The 18,221-nt window shown below is 44.8% G+C and overlaps 4 protein-coding genes across 7 annotated transcripts in view; 3 read left to right on the top strand and 1 right to left on the bottom strand.

Annotated features, from left to right (window-relative positions):
- The first annotated feature begins 190 nt into the window (after nucleotides 1–190).
- LOC100123096 (GPN-loop GTPase 1) lies at nucleotides 191–2,002 on the top strand. Its single transcript, XM_001606651.6, has 5 exons — nucleotides 191–442; nucleotides 568–805; nucleotides 885–1,252; nucleotides 1,317–1,546; nucleotides 1,618–2,002. Exons 2-5 carry the CDS (start codon nucleotides 577–579, stop codon nucleotides 1,925–1,927), a joined length of 1,137 nt encoding a protein of 378 aa, XP_001606701.1. The 5' UTR covers nucleotides 191–442; nucleotides 568–576; the 3' UTR covers nucleotides 1,928–2,002.
- LOC100123088 (GPN-loop GTPase 3) lies at nucleotides 1,954–3,233 on the bottom strand. The gene is made up of 3 exons (XM_031923864.2): nucleotides 3,006–3,233; nucleotides 2,688–2,884; nucleotides 1,954–2,621 (listed from the first exon to the last, which is right to left on the bottom strand). Exons 1-3 carry the CDS (start codon nucleotides 3,048–3,050, stop codon nucleotides 2,051–2,053), a joined length of 813 nt encoding a protein of 270 aa, XP_031779724.1. The 5' UTR covers nucleotides 3,051–3,233; the 3' UTR covers nucleotides 1,954–2,050.
- Nucleotides 3,234–3,349: 116 nt separating this feature from the next.
- Nucleotides 3,350–6,006, top strand: LOC103317215. Of its 3 annotated transcripts, none has more exons than XM_031923854.2 (4): nucleotides 3,350–3,471; nucleotides 3,850–4,117; nucleotides 4,290–4,730; nucleotides 4,939–6,006. In XM_031923854.2, exons 3-4 carry the CDS (start codon nucleotides 4,301–4,303, stop codon nucleotides 5,697–5,699), a joined length of 1,191 nt encoding a protein of 396 aa, XP_031779714.1. In that variant the 5' UTR covers nucleotides 3,350–3,471; nucleotides 3,850–4,117; nucleotides 4,290–4,300; the 3' UTR covers nucleotides 5,700–6,006. The 3 variants fall into 3 exon arrangements, with proteins under 3 accessions (XP_031779714.1, XP_016837173.1, XP_016837175.1); XM_016981684.3 differs by having other exon boundaries at nucleotides 3,850–3,932; XM_016981686.2 differs by lacking the exon at nucleotides 3,350–3,471 and having other exon boundaries at nucleotides 3,686–4,117.
- Nucleotides 6,007–8,632: 2,626 nt separating this feature from the next.
- Nucleotides 8,633–18,221, top strand: part of LOC103317248 (zinc finger protein 449) — a 28,069-nt gene continuing 18,480 nt past the window's right edge. Inside the window, exon 1 of one of the 2 annotated variants that reach the window (XM_031923840.1) lies at nucleotides 8,633–9,019. In XM_031923840.1, coding sequence (XP_031779700.1) covers nucleotides 8,993–9,019 — 27 coding nt within the window. In that variant the 5' untranslated portion in view covers nucleotides 8,633–8,992. Of the gene's footprint in view, nucleotides 9,020–13,186; nucleotides 14,517–18,221 lie in introns of those variants that run through there. The other variant, XM_031923839.2, reaches the window with a different exon arrangement.

The raw sequence follows: 18,221 nt of genomic DNA on the forward strand, positions 1-18,221 counted from the left end.
GCTTGGATCTCAGTCTACATCTAAGCCTCCACCCGGAATGATCTACCTTGTCCAGTACTATTTCCCGTACACACTTTTAATGCGGCCTATTGTCGGTCTCAAGCCCGAAGAAAACGCAGAGAGAAAATGTTGTTAATAGTTGTCAAATCGAAATATAAGTTCTAAAGACGAAACGAACCGACCTTATATTCTCGGACGCGGAACGCGGGAGGAAACCAGACGTTTCAGCGGACTGTCGATTAATAATAGATATCCTAATGGTTATTTGTACGCCGGCAATAGCGTTTGAGTTTTCAATTTTTATATGCAACTATAGTAGAGAGATTTGACATTTGACTATCTAGTACTTGCACGGTTAATTGTTTAGTGGCGACTCGACTAAACAAGTGATACCTAGGTGTTGGCACATAGTTCTATAGTTGTACTTCGCGCAAGTAAGAAGGTTAGGTCAACTTTCACTCAATAATACTCAGTGCACAAGTGCCTATGAAATTCAATAAATGCTTTGTTTTTCATAAAAAAATCGATTTAAAGAACGTGATTGTAAAATACATTTTTTGTTTGAAGTTAACAATAATGGCAGAAGCTCAAACAAGTAACAAACCTGCTGACGATTCAAAAACAAGTTCTGAAGGAAAGCAGGGAGAAGAAAAGAAACCAACATGCATTGTTGTACTTGGAATGGCAGGCTCTGGCAAAACGACATTCGTATCAAAATTAGTGTCTAAACTTTATGACACTGGAAAGCCCTATGTGATCAATTTGGATCCTGCTTGTAACGAAGTTCCTTATCCTGCGAATATAGGTAAATATTTACTTGAGTAGAGAAGACTACCATTTTAACACTGATCCGAATTAAAAAAAAACATTCAATCTTGTTACAGATGTAAGAGACACTGTAAACTATAAAGAAGTCATGAAGCAGTATAAATTGGGACCAAATGGAGGAATCGTCACAGCCTTGAATTTGTTCTCTACCAAATTTGATCAAGTTATAGAACTTGTCAAGCAGGCAGGAAAAGATCACGAGTATGTCGTAATCGACACACCAGGCCAGATTGAAGTATTTACTTGGTCAGCTAGCGGTTCCATTATTACAGAAGCATTGGCATACCACTTTCCCACAACTATTGTTTATGTTATGGATACAGTCAGAAGTGTGAAGCCTGTTACATTTATGTCCAACATGCTCTATGCATGTTCTATTCTGTACAAAACCAATAAGTTGCCTTTGGTTGTGGTTATGAATAAGGTAACATTAATTTATTAATTTTGTAGTTCAATCACATTTTAATCAATCACTTTTACTCCACAAGATTGATGTGGTGGATCACAGCTATGCTCTTGAATGGATGCAAGATTTTGAAGCCTTCCAAGAAGTTCTCGATAATGAAACTACATACATTAGCAATTTAACGCGAAGTATGGCACTTGCACTTGATGAATTTTACAACAAACTCCATATTTGTGGAGTTTCATCTACAGAGGGAACGGGCATTGCCGACTTTTTGCAACTCGTTGAAGAAGCGAAAAAGGAGTATTTCAAGTAAGTAATCAGATGACAAAAATAGATTCTATTATTGATAACAGTTTTAATACATAATAAAATGGTTGCAGAAAATACAGAGTGCGCTGGCAAAAAAATAGGGATAAGCATTTAAAGTTGCAGCAAGAGAAAAAAGAAAAGCAGTTGCTGGATGCTGCCAAAGCTACAGCTGGAGAAAATGTGCCTCTTATTACTACAGTCAGCAGTGGTAGAGAAATAGCAGATATTTATCTGAAACACCCTGGCAATGAATCTAGTGAAGATGAAGAGGGCACAGAAGAAGGTCCAAAAGTTGATGAGGATGAACAAAAAGAAGCAGAATCGTTTGCAAATTTTCTGGAAAAACATAAAACAGAGCAAGATAAAAGAAATACTGGTTAACAGCCTAATAGCAGTAACAAGGATGGTTTTGTCTTTTAATATAAAATAAATTTTTATTATATTTTTTATTACAAACATTAGTTGAATTCATTATAATTAATATTTTTATTTTTATTGAAATTTTCATGTTTCATCTTCGTCTGGATCTGGCTCATCAAAGTCTCTCATTCTCACATCTTCTTCTTCGCCATACTGAATAATGTTGTCTACTGTTAATTTTACATCTGCTATGCTCTCTTCATCTTTGATATTCAGTGGTAAAAACCTGACTAAACTGTAATCTTCTATTACCCTAGCTATTGCATGAGTCAGTGTTTCATACTCATCATCATTCTCCTCTGCCAACAAACTACTTGGGTCGGGTTCCAAATATTGGTCCAATTGTTTTCTTGCAGTTTTTGATAGCAAATCCATTTTGCTCAAAACGTTGACATGGGGTAGTTCCAAGTTAATCATAGCTGTGAGAGCAGCCATGGTTCCAGACAAAAACTTTGATGCATCGACCAGAAATTGACTATCTACTAAGAATACCACACAAAGGTGAAAGTTGAGGTTTTGCAAAGTTGTGATTATTTGTTTCATCACTGTCATGTGTGTATACAATTCCAACTGTCCAGGGCAGTCGAATATAATATAATCATTATCCGTGTCTCCCAACTGCTCTTCAAGCCAAGACAAATTCTGTGTTAAAAACCTGCAAGAGATAATTACCCTAGTAACGTGCATAATTTTTGAGTTATAAAAAGTTAATACAACTCACTCCATGCAAAATACCAAGCCACCGTTGGGTCCAAATTTAAGTTCCTCATCTTCCATAGCATCGTCTACCGTAATCAAATCTCTGATATCAGCAAGTGGTTCATAGTCAAAGTGTTCGCAGGCTGGATCCAAGTTAACAACATCAACTGTTCGCCTCTCGTCAGTACCTTGTTTTTGCATGACAGAGCAATAGGTCGACTAAAAGCATTGATGAAACATGCAATTCAACAATTAGCGCGTTAAAATCAGAATTTTATACTTAGATAATAATATTCAAGTCAAGTTGAACGTCAGCTTTGAAAATAAAACGATAAATTACCTTGCCACTGCCCGCAGGGCCGATGACCAATTGTCCGTACCTCATGATGAACTTTTTTGTCGGAAAATTTTGTTTGTACACATGCACGTTTCGTTTCAGACATAAACACTGTATGCGAAGGTTAACAACGGAGATAATAATAGGTGTTCTCAGGTCTGGCGCTGCTCATTTTAGGAAAACGTGCGCCGTACGCGGCCCACAGCGCATGCGCGCCTGCCGTGCGCAGGAGGCGGGAATGGAGATTTTAAAAGAACAACCATGTGAGAACTAGCTGCTGAAGAACACGTGGATTCAATTATAAGTTCCACAGAAAGTGTGAAACTCGATTTTAATGATGGATAATACCCTAAAATCAGGGCATCGTACATAAAAAACGCGAGCGTATCAACTGTTGAGCTGAAGACAGTAGCAGTTGACAGAAATTAATGATCAGTATGGTGGTGACATCTGTATAACCGGTATACCGGTACATACATGGCAGACGGGAGATTTGAATAGAATATCGGAAGCATAAAAAAATATTATTATAAATTTTGTAATCAACTAAAAGGTGGATGTGCTATTTTTTGTATGAATCGCAGTTTTTTTTACGAATCCACAAGTATAATTTGAATTAGTAGTATAATTACAGTAGACATTGCAGTATTTATTATCTAAATCAATCACAATTTTTTTGTTATAAGGGTTGTGAATGTGAATATTTTTTAAACAACGTTTTTTTACGCTTCCATTTTTCAATTCAAATCTCCCACTACCGTTTGTGTATGTCTATAATATCCCAGTACGTGGCGACCTCTATAATTGGAAAGTGAGGGAGGAAATGGAAAAAATTTTCACTTTTCAGATGCAACCCTGCGCTGCCGACGCGTCGTAAGGCCCAAGGGTGGACCCACGCCGTGGGCCTAAGCGTCATTCGGCATTTGACAGGCAAGCGGAATTGCTTAGAAATATTTTAATATTCATAAGTGCACTTTTGTTTTTTTCTTGATACCAAAACACGGTCTTTTTGAAGATCGTTACGAGTGTGACTTGTGATTCTTGTAAGTGTTGCGTGATCTGCAGATCGATACTGTATTTTTTAAATTAACCATACCAGCATCCTGTTTTTCTACGTAAGTTCAACATTTATCATGTCTAACACTTTTCTGTTGCCTTATACATTTTATTATTTTGTGCCGTACCCAATTGTCTGCCAATAAAACGGGATGCACTCTGATTAAATATCAACCATTGCTTTTTTTTTACAAAAAATGCATGAGCATAAGAAAATTTAATTTGTTGTAGAAAATCCGACAATGGCAGAAGACGAACAGCAACAAAAAGAAGATAAGAACCTGCATGATTGTACTTGGAACACTCGAGTGATGGATCCGAACAGCCGCAAATTCAGCAGAGTCAGAGTTGCCATTACTAACGATCAACTCCTTGCACTCGAGAAGGAGTTTCAACTACGCAAAAGCGACAACAGCAGACCGAATAGATGCAAACTTGCCGCCGAACTAGGTCTTAGCGAAGTGCAAGTGAGGGTCTGGTTTCAAAACCGGCGATTAAGGCAGAAGATCATAGATGCTCACGCGAAGGAAGAGAGAGAACGCCAGCGCATGACTCTCGGCTGGACTTGCTCTTACCCAGCTTTCGCCGTTGCCCAGGCGTCAAATCCACCAGCAGCCTATCACTTTGGTCCGATGCCGGTCCGCGCAGAACCTGCGAAAAATAAGCTTAAAGGTAAAAAGATACGTTGCTGATACATTTTATTCAGCTCCGCTTTAAGCCTTGACTTTTCATTTTCTCAATGGCGATATAATTTATCTATAAGTCTTTCAAGTATTCCGAGCTTGTTTATCACTTGAAAATTGAGAAAACGTAGCAAAATAAGATTTCGAGTAGTCCAAAAATATCGATAAGAAACAAATAAAAAATATATTTTTTACAGATAATCTGACAATGGCGGAAGACAAGTCGACAAGTAAAAGCAACGACCATTCAAAACGGAATCCTGAACAACAACAGAAAGAAGAAAATACTGTGCCTATGCACTATTACGTTTCCTATGGCTCCAAGATGATCGACCCGAACATCCGTGAGTTCAGGCGCGCTTACACCAGAAATCAAATAATCCGACTCGAGAAAGAGTTCCGACGCGAGAACGACGACAGCGAGCCCAGGAGATACGAGCTCGCAGCTGAACTCGGTCTCACCGTGAAGCAAATCAAAGTCTGGTTCCAAAACAGGCGCATGATGGAGAAGTATCGGCGCCTGAAGGATAAGCGCCAGCGCAAGGAGGAAAAGCGCCAGCGCATGGAGGAGAAACGCCAGCGCATAGCTCTCGCCCGATCCTGTCCAACATACAAAATGTATGACGCCGATCCAGTTATGGCCGCTGTCCAGACTGCAATTCCACCAGCAGTGCACAACGCGGCTCCGAGAGGGTTCCGCGAACCAGAATTAGGGAGAACCACGCTCGTAGCGAGAGTAGTGTCCAGGCACTATGACATTCGACCGTCCACTTCAAGAAGAAATTACGACTATGTCATAATTGATGTACCCAGCCAGCTAGAAGTTCTCAGATGGCTGGACAGTGGTTCCATTATTACGGAAGCATTGGCTCAGAACTTTAGCACAATCGTTTTTTATCTTGTTGTCGCTGCGCTAACTTATCTGTTGTATTATAGTTTATTTTATCGTCCAACGTAGAGTATCATAATCAAACAATAATTCGCAGTGCAAAATATTCAAATAATAAGTAAATTCATTGGGCGACTCTCATAAGTTTTAATTTTTTTAAATATAATTCAAACAGTTTGAACATTCAACATTCTCACCGATTTATCAAATGCAATTTAAAATTTTATTTTTATCGCCTGCAGAAACTATTCAAAAAACAGTTTGTGCTTTGTATTTTTGTAATATTTTATTGTAATAGCCGTCCATGCTCAACACATTCACTATGGTTTACAGTATAGCGAAAGCTAGATCAAAATAAATGCTAACGAAAAACAAACAAAAATGTCAAACTTTTTTCTAAATGCATCAATTAACACTTGACCTCAATCAAATTTAATATGTTACCTTGTTCCATTTCCTTCATTAGTTCATGCTTGCGCACATATCTATTCACTCCGTATAGGTCCACTTGAAGGGGATAAAGAAACCGAAAAAAATTCTCAACTTCCGTAAATTTCGACCAATCGCCGTGCTAGAATACTGCTCCTCACCGCTCGTGACGTTCGGCGGCTCGGCGCTCACGAAAAGACTGCGTACCTATGTCAGAATGTGGCGACCTCTTTAGTAGCTGCTTCGTTAAGTAGGAAGTAGTCCTTTCCTCGCATCAGTTATCTGTTATCGTCATCGGTCGCGTCAAATAAAGAATAAAAAGTCCGTTAAACATAGAAAGACAGTTGTGAATTGCGAGTGTTCTAAAGACAGTGGAATGATAACGACGTATCTTGCAAAAAGTGTGTAACCTCCTCATCCTATCCCGATGGATATCGTTTAGCTACGTTTAGGTATAAGAGATAACCGTTTTTTTCGCACAGTTATTCCTGCAGTTCTTTCGAGCGAAAAATCGTAATTCTATATACCGTTTGTGTTTCAGTGCGACGATCGAGGTCGTAAGTATGTGTATAACCTCTACTCACCGGCTCGTCTCTCCTTTCGGTAAGTCACTCGATCTCCCCTCGTGCATTTCTATAGACAATCCCCCATCAGTATCAAAACAAAAAGAACATCCATTTTTAGAAACTACCAATCTCCGCTATAGCTATAGACCTGATAGAACCTGCGCCTCGCTTTCAGAGAAATTTCACGCAGCGCGGCTATACGGGAGTAGCAATCGCGAAAAATAATTACGCCGCGGGTCGAGAAAAATCCCGTCCACAGCTGAAAATCAGATCAGATCCATCAACGCCCAACTACTCCCATCTATACTCGCGATCTCTCTTCCTCGAAGAAATTCGATCAGAAAATAGCGATGGATAGAGAGAGAGAGAGAGAGAGAGAGAGAGAGCGTGTCTCTATATACCTATAGGCACGAGAATAAGGACAATGGGCGGCTTTCGTGGCCACGCGATATAATTACGGCTAATAATCGATTAATCTTATCCAACGATTCAATCGGCCGATCTTTCGGTAGCTGCACCCTCTCGCCCGAGCAATTACGCGTCGCAGCAGGCACAGCACACCGACTATACTTCCCTTTTACAGCGCGATCGTTTCTTCTCTTCCAAGGCATTTCCTACTTTTCAGCCGGTATATTGTTCTCTCTTACTCCGCGAGAGACGTCGTTCTCGGCGTCGTCACGCAGAGGAGGAAGAGGGAAAAGTAGCCGATGCCATTTAACTTTATTGCGGCGTCGAGAGTGTCAAGAGGTGTTTTCTTCTCTCTCCGCGCGGCGATTCCACGAAGTGATGCCGCCGCCACTGCTGCCTTATTTCCACTTTTTTCGATTGTTTCTTCGGGAGATCATGCGTTTTTTTTCTCTTCATACAGTGGACAGGGTAATTGCTCTGTTTGCTCTTGTTTCATTACGCGGCTACTCGTATATGGCTGTCGTAAGACTACTCGACGATCGATTTCGACGGACGTAATGGTGGTCGTTGCGCCGGCGAGATTCACGTGCGGTGATGGGCAAAAAGTTGATGATTAATGATATCGGGGGAGCTATTTGGAGAGAGTAAGCGCGCGCCGTCGCGCGGGTATAGATTGTAAAGGTAATTGCGTTACGCAATTATATATTATATTTACGGTTTCGGCTTCTCTCTCTCTCTCTCTCTCTCTCTCCTTTTTTCACAAGTGCAGTGAATTTTATTATTGTACTTACTCTTGTAACGAGCGTTTAAAATGCATCGAAAATTATTGCGCCGTTTCGCCAATTTTTATCGCGTAAAAACAACTAGCACAGCAGCTCTGGGAAGATGCAGGACTAGATGCGTGCTCGAGATAAAGGATATTTTATGCTAATGAATGTCGATGTCGAATAAACAAATTTGATTCCCGCGCGCATATAACGTACATTCAAAATTAAAGCTGCGTACACGCTTTATACTAATTATATACGGTTTTTTGTGCACGCAAAAGTTTATTGCGAAAATTCTCAAAGCGTCGCGCGCGGCCCAAAAAAGCAGCAGCGCATCTTCTCTCTCTCTCTCTCTCTCTCACTTATTCCCGGCGCAATATTTTAAGAGCCTAAGTGCACCTTTAAAGAAATCTCGGGCTCTCGATCTAGCGCGTGCATACGGCCCCGCGCGCTAAATGAGGCGAACTATAATCCGCGTGTGGTGGCCAGCAACAGTCGCATAAAAGCGATGCGCGCCGCCACGACTCTTCTCTCTTTATAATTGTATTCGTACGTGCTCGCGCGCTTTCTACTAGTATAGAGATCCCACCGATACAGTCCCCCCTTCGCGTGTGCTTTTGTTCTTCTCGGGAGTTATTTCCATTACTCGAGGCTATCGTACGACTCAATAATCCCCAAGTGTCAACGGTACACGATGAGCGAGACAGTGTATATTATCCCCCTCGCTCGCAACCTCAAAAGCTCCGGGTATAATTGCATGAGTCAATCTCTCGAAAACTGCAAATGACATCCGAGATCGAGAGATTCCCGCGGAGAGCCTGATAATGCGCTTGTCGCTCGGCTATATAACGCGCAGCCTGTAATTTGCGCGCGACCGTTTAATTGAATAGCCCGATATCGCGGAACTGCGTTTTCTCGCGACTTTTCGCCGTGTATACGCGCGTATAATATACCTGCAGCGCGACGAGAGCTACATGAGTTATGCTTATTACGCGTTTGGCAGCTCTTGCCTCTCTTGCACGTTCGTCGACGCCTCGTCCCGCAGGTAACTACGCGCTCGATTCGATGAAGCGCTACACGCGTCTTATTACACTAGTGTGCAGACGTGGAAGATCGTAAGTTAGGTCAGTAATGAAGTCCAGCCGATGCAGCAGCAGCAGCAGCAGCAGCAGCAGCAGCAGCAGCAGTGCATATGCGGGGGAATTATTACTCTATGCAGGTGAGCATAAATCCTTCGTATACGCGCGCGCGTGCAGGTGCTAAGTTCACGCGTGTAACTCATCCTGTTCGCGATTGGATTTTTTCGATTCGTCCGAGAAGGTAAGTGGGATATATCGTATAGAAAGTCTGCTTTATCAAACTAGTTTTACAGCTGAACAAAAGCGTCCCTGCAGCTTGTTTTGATGCGCGAGGAGACTGCGTGGACGTCAACGATGTATAATTTCGCGGGCGAATCGCGTCGACTTTCTATAGCGAATTTCCCTATACCGCAATAAGGAATTGAAAAAGCGCAGAAAACCATCGGAATTTCTTAATCGAAGAGCGCACGGTGGTCGCGTTCTCAATATCCTGGCCAGCAGCTACTACGCGGCAATGCCAACCTTGCTGATATTAATGCGGCGCGCAGCGAGTAGTGCGGTATGGTCGGATGCTTTAGATATTCAAATCGACGATACGCCGCCTGCGCAGCAACAACGACGACGACGATTTGCATTTTTTAATTATATCACGTTCTCGCTGATTGAATCGGATAGCCGACATCTCTCACCGGTACACAGCGTGTAAAATTTATTGAGAATTAATAATAAAAGAACATAATACTCGCGCGACTTGGTCAGACAGGCGCGCATTAACATAGTTATTGAGAATCTTGACTTTTTTTCGGCGATGATCAGCGTGACGGTATTGTATATGGAAAGCTACCGGAGCTCTACAGGTTCCTGCTTATAAATACACGCTTACACACATCCGAGCGGATAGAACAATAAATTGCCATATACACTATAAGCATAACGACTCTCTTTCTATCTGTGCCGTGTCGATTTGCATCGACAGGCGCGCTTATCGCGACCGTGTTGGAACTAGCAACGAAATCGGCGCCTTTAGCATCTTTTCGTAATAAAATACCGCCTGACTGCGTCAAAGCCTGACAATTTCATTATGCAAATTGTCGATGTTGTATGCTTTCAGCGTTATATCGTTATAATCCTGCGTATACGGTATAGATTTATACTCGAAATTCGTTTGGCCGCGAGAGCACCGCAAGATTAATCTCCATCCCGCGCGGCTCAACGCGTCAGTGAAACTTTGTCTCGATTTACAATAATATCATAATAATATATAGCAACAAAAAGACGTACCGCGCGCGAAAATTTCACCGCGCGACGCGCGCTAATAACGGAAAAAGGTGCGAGCGCGAGCGAAAAGAAATCGGATTGTATAGAAAATTACCCCGAGCAAGTGGAGAAGGGGAGAAAAAAGCTGCTCGCGCGGGACAAATTAGCTATAGCCGCGGGCGGCCGCAAATAGAAAAGCCGACGCGTGCGTGGTTAAGTGTATCTATGTGTGACAAATGGAAGTGGACAGCGGCCGCGTGTTTGCACAGTAGCCCGAGTGTGTTCCTTTCATTAGAGCTGTTTACCTGGCCGTTAATGTCGCTGACAGTATTATACCTATATACAGGTGTATATAGGAGCAGCGCGCATCCGAGCGCTTATGGGTTACCCGATATAGGCGCGCGCGGAGGAGTGTAGTGATTCAGCGAGTTGGGACGCGTATATATACCTGTAATAGGGAAACTGTGTTTTTTTCGGATAGTGCGCGGTGATTATCGGGCGTTATTAGCGGCTATTAAGAGGCGCGCTTGCAATCATCTTTTATCAAGTGAGAAAAATGCTTATTGCTTCGCGGTTGCGAGTGTGTGCGCAGAATTTCGGTCGGCATTTTTTCGATTCTAAAACGTGTGCATAAAATTAATAGCCCGCGCCATTATCGTAAACGCTATATTGCGCATCGTTGAAAAACTTCGCATGTGAGCAATCGCGAAGTATACAAGCAAAGAGAAGCCGACGCAATCTGCAGGAAAAGAAAAAAACATAACGCACGCATCGAGTCCAAAGCAACAAAGTAATCGATTCCAGGAATCAAGTGCAGTAACGCAACTTGTTTGCATCAAAAGCTGCGCACGAGAGTCATATAGTATATACGCGCGGCCATTAGCAGTTGCCGTTTCCTCCCACCATATACTCGCTCCTGCATACATTCGTATCAAAACAAATCGCCTTGCACTTGTCTGAACAAAATCGCGCGTTCAATGCCGCGCGTCGCTGTTATGCAACGGCTCGCACCGATATTCCGCATGATGCAACAAAGTCGATCGATTTCCTAATGATACACTTTTAAGCGCCTCTCTCGCGAATGTATGTATACAGATCTATATATAAAAAGCGGCGCAATCATCGAGGCAGAGCGGCTTAGCGTATACAGAATCGTCCTAAACTCGAGAGGTGCATTGTATAATCGGTTACGTCGTGCGAGTGCAGGGTTAACGATACACGCCGTGCTCTCCGCCGCTCCGCAATGAGATAGAGAGAGAGAGAGAGAGAGAGAGAGAGAGAGAGAGAGAGAGAGAGAGAGAGAGAGAGAGAGCTTTATAAGAATGATTTCCCGAGCGATTAGCATAACCGGTCGCGTCCATTTTTAAATTCCACATTAAACATTTCCCCGTTGTTTTTTTCCCTTTCTTATTTCGCCGCGCGCGCGGCCCCGGCTCTTAGATATATCGCGTTGCAAATCATGTGTTGCGAAGCGGTGCCGATTATCCCGGCTCGTTACACGCGTTCTCTCTCTCTCTCTCTCTCTCTTTCTTCTCTTACTTTTTTTTTTCAATACGCTGCCAGCGCGAGAGGACTGGTATGTCGAGCCGCATTGATTGACTTTCGTTCGCGGATTTTGAAATTTATTGTTCGGACGGATCGGCAACTTTCTTCTCTCTCGGAACGTCGAGAAGGATCATTTTTACGTAAAAGCTGCAGCGGGTAATTTATGCGTATCTATTAGCGGCTTGCAGAACACCTCTCGTGGAATTATCGTTTTTAATTAGCATCGCGTCGAGCCGGAAGAGTATCCACCATGCATCTCTCTCTCTCTCTCTCGGGATAAACTTTGGCATTAGATACGTTTCGATATAATCTCCGCGAGAGCGAGACAGGCATGCCACGCGTTACACGCGCAATAATAATCGACGAGCCGAAAAAAAACAAGCGCTTCTTAACATAATTTTCCGTGTGAATAACGCGCGTCGTATTTTATATCTCAGCCTCGCATCAGAAGAGCATAAATTTGACGAGTGCGCGTTTCTTTTCTCGAATTTTCAATTTCCATGCGCTACACACCGGTCTTCCGGTCACAGCATCCACGACATCGCGTGTAAAAGACTCCGCGAGCTGAGGCGACGAGGAATTCGATAAGAAGCATCGCCGCGCAATCAATTTCACGGGGAGACGCCTCCGGCTAACGTTACTAAACGCGCGACGCGCGCGCCAGGCCTCGGGCCGTAAATTATACATTTGGGAAGTCCTCTGCTACGGGAGTTCGACGCGTGGGTCGGAGATAGCGTGTCTGGTTTTTTCTTCTTTGTAATTGACGGCAATAAGTGGCTTTTTAGTCGCGTGAATACGAATCGCCGATTCTTTTTTTATAAGTTGCTTTATAGGTGAGCAGGCCACACACTCGCTTGTCGTATATAAGCGAATTATAATGTGCAGTTGGTTAGAGACGATGATCGAGAGAGAAAAAAAGGAAATGCGTAAATGACTGCGCCGCGGCGAGAGTTTACACGCGGGTGCGAAGCGACGCTAACAGCCGAGCGAACGAATCCAGGCTACGACGCATCGCGTATTGTAGAATGTAGGTAAAACGGTACAGGCACGAAATAATATTTGGCCGATAAAGGAGAGGAGACTACCGTGCCGCGCCGCGACTGAGATATTTGTACATCCGCGTCGTCGTCGTCGTCGTCGTCGGCAGGGGTTTTGTGCTAATGAATTAACAGTAACCGCGCAGCTTAGCCTCTCATTCTGTCACTCGCCAAGAGGACGTGCTCTGCGTCGAAAACGATACCTGTGCGCAGCTCGCCGAAAACTATCTCACGCGCACTTTTTATCGTTTCAGCCGAATTCCTCGAGCTTTACGGCAGAGCTAAAAATACGTGCAAAAAGAAAAAAGATTTTATAGTCTTTCCTGGGCGACAAACGGAAAACCGCATCGCGTCGATTAAGCGAGTTTAATCGAGACCGATCGGGACCCGAAAACATCGATTCGAATTTCGCGACAAACGCCGCGAAACTTTCGCGTATCGCTTTACCGGACAGCAAAAAAAAAAAAAAAAAAGACTGACGGCCACATAACGGGCTTTTTTTACACACCACACACCGACACAGCCGAGCATCTGCCTTATCGATTACTCGCGAGCGAGATCGATCGGTTACTGACACGACTTGCGCGCGCGCGAGGAGGAAAGTACACGAACGTGAGTACATGGATAATCGCGCGTGGGCGACGAGGTTTAATTGTTATACAGGCGCGCCTACGATTACCGATCCTCGCTTTCACTCTGTCGCGCTCGCCTGTACGGGATGAATCAGGTATGCCGATTCCTCCGGTGTTTACATTTTTTTACCGCTACAGCTGCAGGGAGCATGCGAATTGGCGAGGCGAAAAAAAAGAAAGCGTCGGAAAAAATGAAGACGATAAGCGTGAAAGATTAATGGCGCTATACGCGCATAATAAGCGATCATTGAATATCATATCGGCGGATGATCGGCAAAAGGTGTCGGCGGCGGGAGAGCGCCTGCGGATTGTGTTTACACGCGCGTGCCGATAGTGATAGATGCCTTGAAAGGATGCTAATTTGCTAGCCGCTCGATGCAGCGGCATGTCCGCGTCGGATAATCCAGTAGATTGAGCGAGATTAACGCCCTCGTCTGTTATAACGCCAATTAGCCGTGGAAGATCGTACACACTGGCGGATGACTCGGCAGGATATTCCCAAAAAACGTGTTAATCTCAGCAGCAGCAGCAGCAGCAGCAGAGCAGCGGCACAAGCTCTCTCAAGAAAGAGGAAAAAAGGAGAGAGGGCCGGTACAGTGTGTCTCTCCCGGGCACATCACACCGCGGCAGGGCAGGGGGAAGAGAAGCACGCGACTGGCCGAAGTCTCTCTCTCTCTCTCTCTCTCTCTCTCTCTCTCTCTCACTCACTCACTCCGTTCGCCGGCTATATGCACGCTCTACCACTCAGTCGGCCCGCCGACGAGCTCGGCAAAGCAGCCTCCGACGCGCTCGCGAACGGAACGAACCGCCGCTGCTGCATAAGACACGTGCTTACTGCTGCTCTGTTACAATAATAAATGGCGCGCGTGAATCGGCCGAGGCCGCGAGTGCGCTGAGCTCTACCCGGAGGAGCGGGACGCGGTGTACACTACGAGGACACCCGATATATTCCAATCGATCTATATCGTCGTTGAGAGAAAAGTCGGTAGTATAACGATATAATGATGGAAGTGATAAGGGTGTCGGGCCAGGCGCCCGATATCGGCGACTTTCTCAGGGAGGCTATGCTGTCGCAGAGGTTCGCCGACGTCGCCCTCTGCTGTCCCGGTGGACAGAAGTTTCTCGCTCACCGACTGGTCCTCTCCGCCGCTAGTCCTTATCTGCAGGTTGGTTATTTAATTTATCGTTATTGTTACTGCGCGATTAATCTAAACGCCGCAACATAATATACTCCCGTTTCGCCGATAACATCCGCGCGCTAGAAAGCTGCGCCAGAGAATTTAGTACCTACGCGTGCTCATGACAACTCATTACCTTATCGCGCGCATATCCCCGCTGTCATTGTTCCGGCGAATAAGAAATCAGCGAGCGAGCTTTCTTCTTCGTTGAAAATCATCGCGCGTATATATATATGCGCTCGACTTTTAATTACACGACTGCGCGGAATTAAAATATCAGAGTGATATTGAGTGCACGCAGTGAGGAGTAACAAAACGCGAACGTCCTCTGTTCTTGATTCGATAATAATTGCTTATCCCTCCTCCTCCGCGTCGTTGATTAAGCGCGTCTGTGTATGAAGTAGCGGCATGCGATGAAAAAAAAAGAAAGAATTCTGGCATATATCGGCGTGGAAAAGGATCTGCTACGAGTAGAGGGGACACCAGCCAGAAGCCCGCATAAATCATTGGCTCGTTGTGGTTTCGCTCAATTTGTCAGACAGCAGCAGTTGTCTTATGTTCCTCGTGCGCCGCCTTGACTTTGGCCACGCATATATGCGCAACGACGGTAGCGTTTATACGCAGCAGGAGAATTTTTTCGAGGACAAAAAATTGACAACGCGTATGTTATTTTTTTCCCTCTACACTGAAAAAATAAAGTCCAGTAGTTTTAACCGTTCTGCCACCTTAACGACTGTTCAGTAAGAACAACGGAGTTCAGTTAAAATGGCTATGTTTTTTTTTCAGTGTATATAGGGAAAAAGAGCTCGCAATGCTCGCGTGAAATATTCACACCTATATAATGACTAGCTCACCGCCGCGCGAGCGCCTAATAACGTATGCAAACAAGGGCTTTGTTTATTGGATAACGAGCGATATTATCGGCAGGTTTATCGAGGAAAAAATGATTTAGCCGCGTATGTAGGTAAAACTCGCGCGAAATTATTTAGCGGCATAAATCGCGCATTAGAACGATGTCGTATATTAGCGCACGGGTATATAGTCGATTATATTGATTCGGCGATAGTCGCAACTGTTTATCACTATGTCGACTTTTTGCTTGGACGCCTGGAACCAACCGACTGTGTACGCGTACTAATTGTTGCCGTGGGTATATGCACCTTATTTAGTCGCGCCGGATTCATTATACCACCTGTATTATCGGCTGATTTTATTACTGTGCTCAGCCCCGGCGCACTGTTCTACAAAATGAACGCGACGATCACGAGCGATAAAAGTATCCCGCGTGTACACGCAAAACGCGGACAATTTCATTGTGGCGCCGCCGCATACAGTATATAAGACCCTCTGGGAGTAAATACTCCGTATGCAAACTTTTCGCTATAAATGATGCTGTTTCCCGTGCGCTGCGAAATGAAACGATATATCGGAATTAAATTATCCGCGGCTGTGTCGGCGCGCGGCTTTTTTCCTATATGCGTATATATCTTATCAACGATCGAGATATAGAGTCGCGCGCGGGATAATCTGGCCGAGAGAGGCTTGTTTATTGGAGGGACAGAAGGGAGATAAAATTTTCGCGGAGATCTCGAAACGCGCGCCGCGTGTGTGTACCGTATGGCGACCGCGATGTTTATGGAAATCGGCATTGGGTATGTATTTTGAAAATTTAGAAACTCGCATAGCCGCGTGTAATTAATCCTTGCACCGCGTATACCGATATTTCTCGGATTATTTTCAATAACGCGACCGCGTGAAAAGTGTAATACGCGCGAGTTTTTCACACGAGATGCTATCGACTGCATATGAGAGAACATTGATTTCGCGATAGAACATACGTGCGAAGCTCGAGGGGTTGCGTATCGACCGGAGGCTGTAAAGATGGAAATCGAATTGCGAATCGATGTACCCGAGAGCGATGTGTTGCGGCGCGCCGATTTTGCCGATATTATGCACGTGCGAGAGCATTTTCGAAGAGTAGGCGAAAACGGCGTTACGCTCTATGGCTCGATTATGTTATATGAGAAAGATATTATTGCAGAAATACATTGCGCGTTATATACACGTTCCTTTTCAATTATCGCGAATCTAACGTGCAGCGGCCGTGTGAAAGCTTTTTGTATACGTACACACACGAAAAATGTACCGCAAACGGACAAACAGCAGCAGTTAATCTCGAGCGAGAAAGAATAAAGTATATACGCGCAGGCTCTTCAGCAGCGGCGCTTTTGCGGAAAAAGTCACGTCGCCGCGCCGTAAAATAGCTGCGTGCAAGCATTTTAATGCAGCCCGCGCGCGTAGCGGCGGCCCACTATCGCGTCGGACTGATCAAACGGCCGAATGTGTGTTTGCCTGGCTGCGACTACTCGCCGTGCGCGGCACGCGCTTTTTGCGGCAAACGCGCAATTAGGCTAAATCAGCGGTTGAGTAGGTGCCTTTTATACTTGAAAAAAAAGACGCTTTTTAGATCGGCAAGCGGCCGTTTGCGCAACGGCGTTTCATTATTGCTTATCGATACCGAGGGAGATAAATAGGCGAAATCGGCTCGTGATTGCAGCGCGTAACGAGCAGTTGTCATCGTTGAAAAGAGGTTGAAGCGTGCGCGGCGCTTCGTTTTCGAAGTATAGGGAACTTACCCTCGTGACGTGATGTACAAAGTGCCCAAGCGCGAGAGATACCGATCTCGACAATGGATTGATGGAGCAAATTGATTAACGTTATACGAACGTCGAGCAGCACAGGATTAACGTGTCATAGCGGTTATACGGCCAATTGAAGTTTAGAGCCCATCAGCGACGATAGTCCGATGTGTTATGGCTATTCAAGTTTATAGTGGTCGATGCTGCCCGAGCAAACACATCTGCATTTCGCCGGGTAGAAATTCTATCGGCCAGTCTTGTAAAAGCCTACACTCTAGAACACAATGCATCCGAGGAGCAAAGAGAATATAGGAATAAAATCCGTCCGCGCAGCTTCGAGTTTTCTCTCCGGGCGGCCGCACTTACGGCGCTCACGTACGGCGCGGAAGTGGACTCGATAAGTGTGTTAAATGTATACGCGAACGGGACAGCACAGATAGAGAGAACGCTCGGACTGCTGCCCCGCGATCGAGTGGCCCTTATCCGCGTCTTCGCTGCACCGCGGCATTTGTTTCGTCCGGCGCGGCCGATTTCTCGCGGATCGAGGAGTCCGCATGTTCCATTTAACGAGAGTGCTCTCCACTGCGGAGCGACCTGTAATTGCTACCTGTCGCGCGGTCGCGCCTCGCGATCGAGCATTAGAATGGCCGCGTGAGGATGCGGTGCTATATACATCCCTTTGCTTAATTAAATTAATTGCCCGCGGATGTATGCGTATACGATGTACGATGTACGTATATTCATGATAAAATAGTAGAAATATACATTTCGCAAATCGCGACGAGGGAAAGGGGAAAGTGCCTGTGCGCCACCTATCTTCCCTAACCCGAGTCGAGAGCTCTTTCGTTTTCACAGCTTATACTATATCTCCTCGGTGGATCTCTTCTCCCCCCCGTGTGTGACATCGTCGCGCATAATTAATCCGATCGAGCGCGCGACAACCAATTTTCCCTCATTCCTTACACTCCGCGATAGCCGGCAATTACAGCATCGTCCCGAGTGGCAGCAGCGGTATATCTCGATGGTGCATGCGCGTCTGGAAATGATCGAACGG

The sequence above is a fragment of the Nasonia vitripennis genome, chromosome 2 (assembly GCF_009193385.2).
Source record: "Nasonia vitripennis strain AsymCx chromosome 2, Nvit_psr_1.1, whole genome shotgun sequence".
NCBI classification, from domain to species: domain Eukaryota; kingdom Metazoa; phylum Arthropoda; class Insecta; order Hymenoptera; family Pteromalidae; genus Nasonia; species Nasonia vitripennis.

Excerpts from the sequence above, each read along its gene's own strand:
- LOC100123096 (XM_001606651.6), top strand. The coding sequence starts at position 577 with ATGGCAGAAGCTCAAACAAGTAACAAACCTGCTGACGATTCAAAAACA. Across the intron at positions 806-884 it reads TCCTTATCCTGCGAATATAG|ATGTAAGAGACACTGTAAAC; the intron begins GTAAATATTTAC and ends ATCTTGTTACAG. Across the intron at positions 1,547-1,617 it reads GCGAAAAAGGAGTATTTCAA|AAAATACAGAGTGCGCTGGC; the intron begins GTAAGTAATCAG and ends AAATGGTTGCAG.
- LOC100123088 (XM_031923864.2), bottom strand. The coding sequence starts at position 3,050 with ATGAGGTACGGACAATTGGTCATCGGCCCTGCGGGCAGTGGCAAG. Across the intron at positions 2,885-3,005 it reads GCCCTGCGGGCAGTGGCAAG|TCGACCTATTGCTCTGTCAT; the intron begins GTAATTTATCGT and ends CAATGCTTTTAG. Across the intron at positions 2,622-2,687 it reads GGCTTGGTATTTTGCATGGA|GTTTTTAACACAGAATTTGT; the intron begins GTGAGTTGTATT and ends TATCTCTTGCAG.
- LOC103317215 (XM_031923854.2), top strand. The coding sequence starts at position 4,301 with ATGGCAGAAGACGAACAGCAACAAAAAGAAGATAAGAACCTGCATGAT. Across the intron at positions 4,731-4,938 it reads TGCGAAAAATAAGCTTAAAG|ATAATCTGACAATGGCGGAA; the intron begins GTAAAAAGATAC and ends TATTTTTTACAG.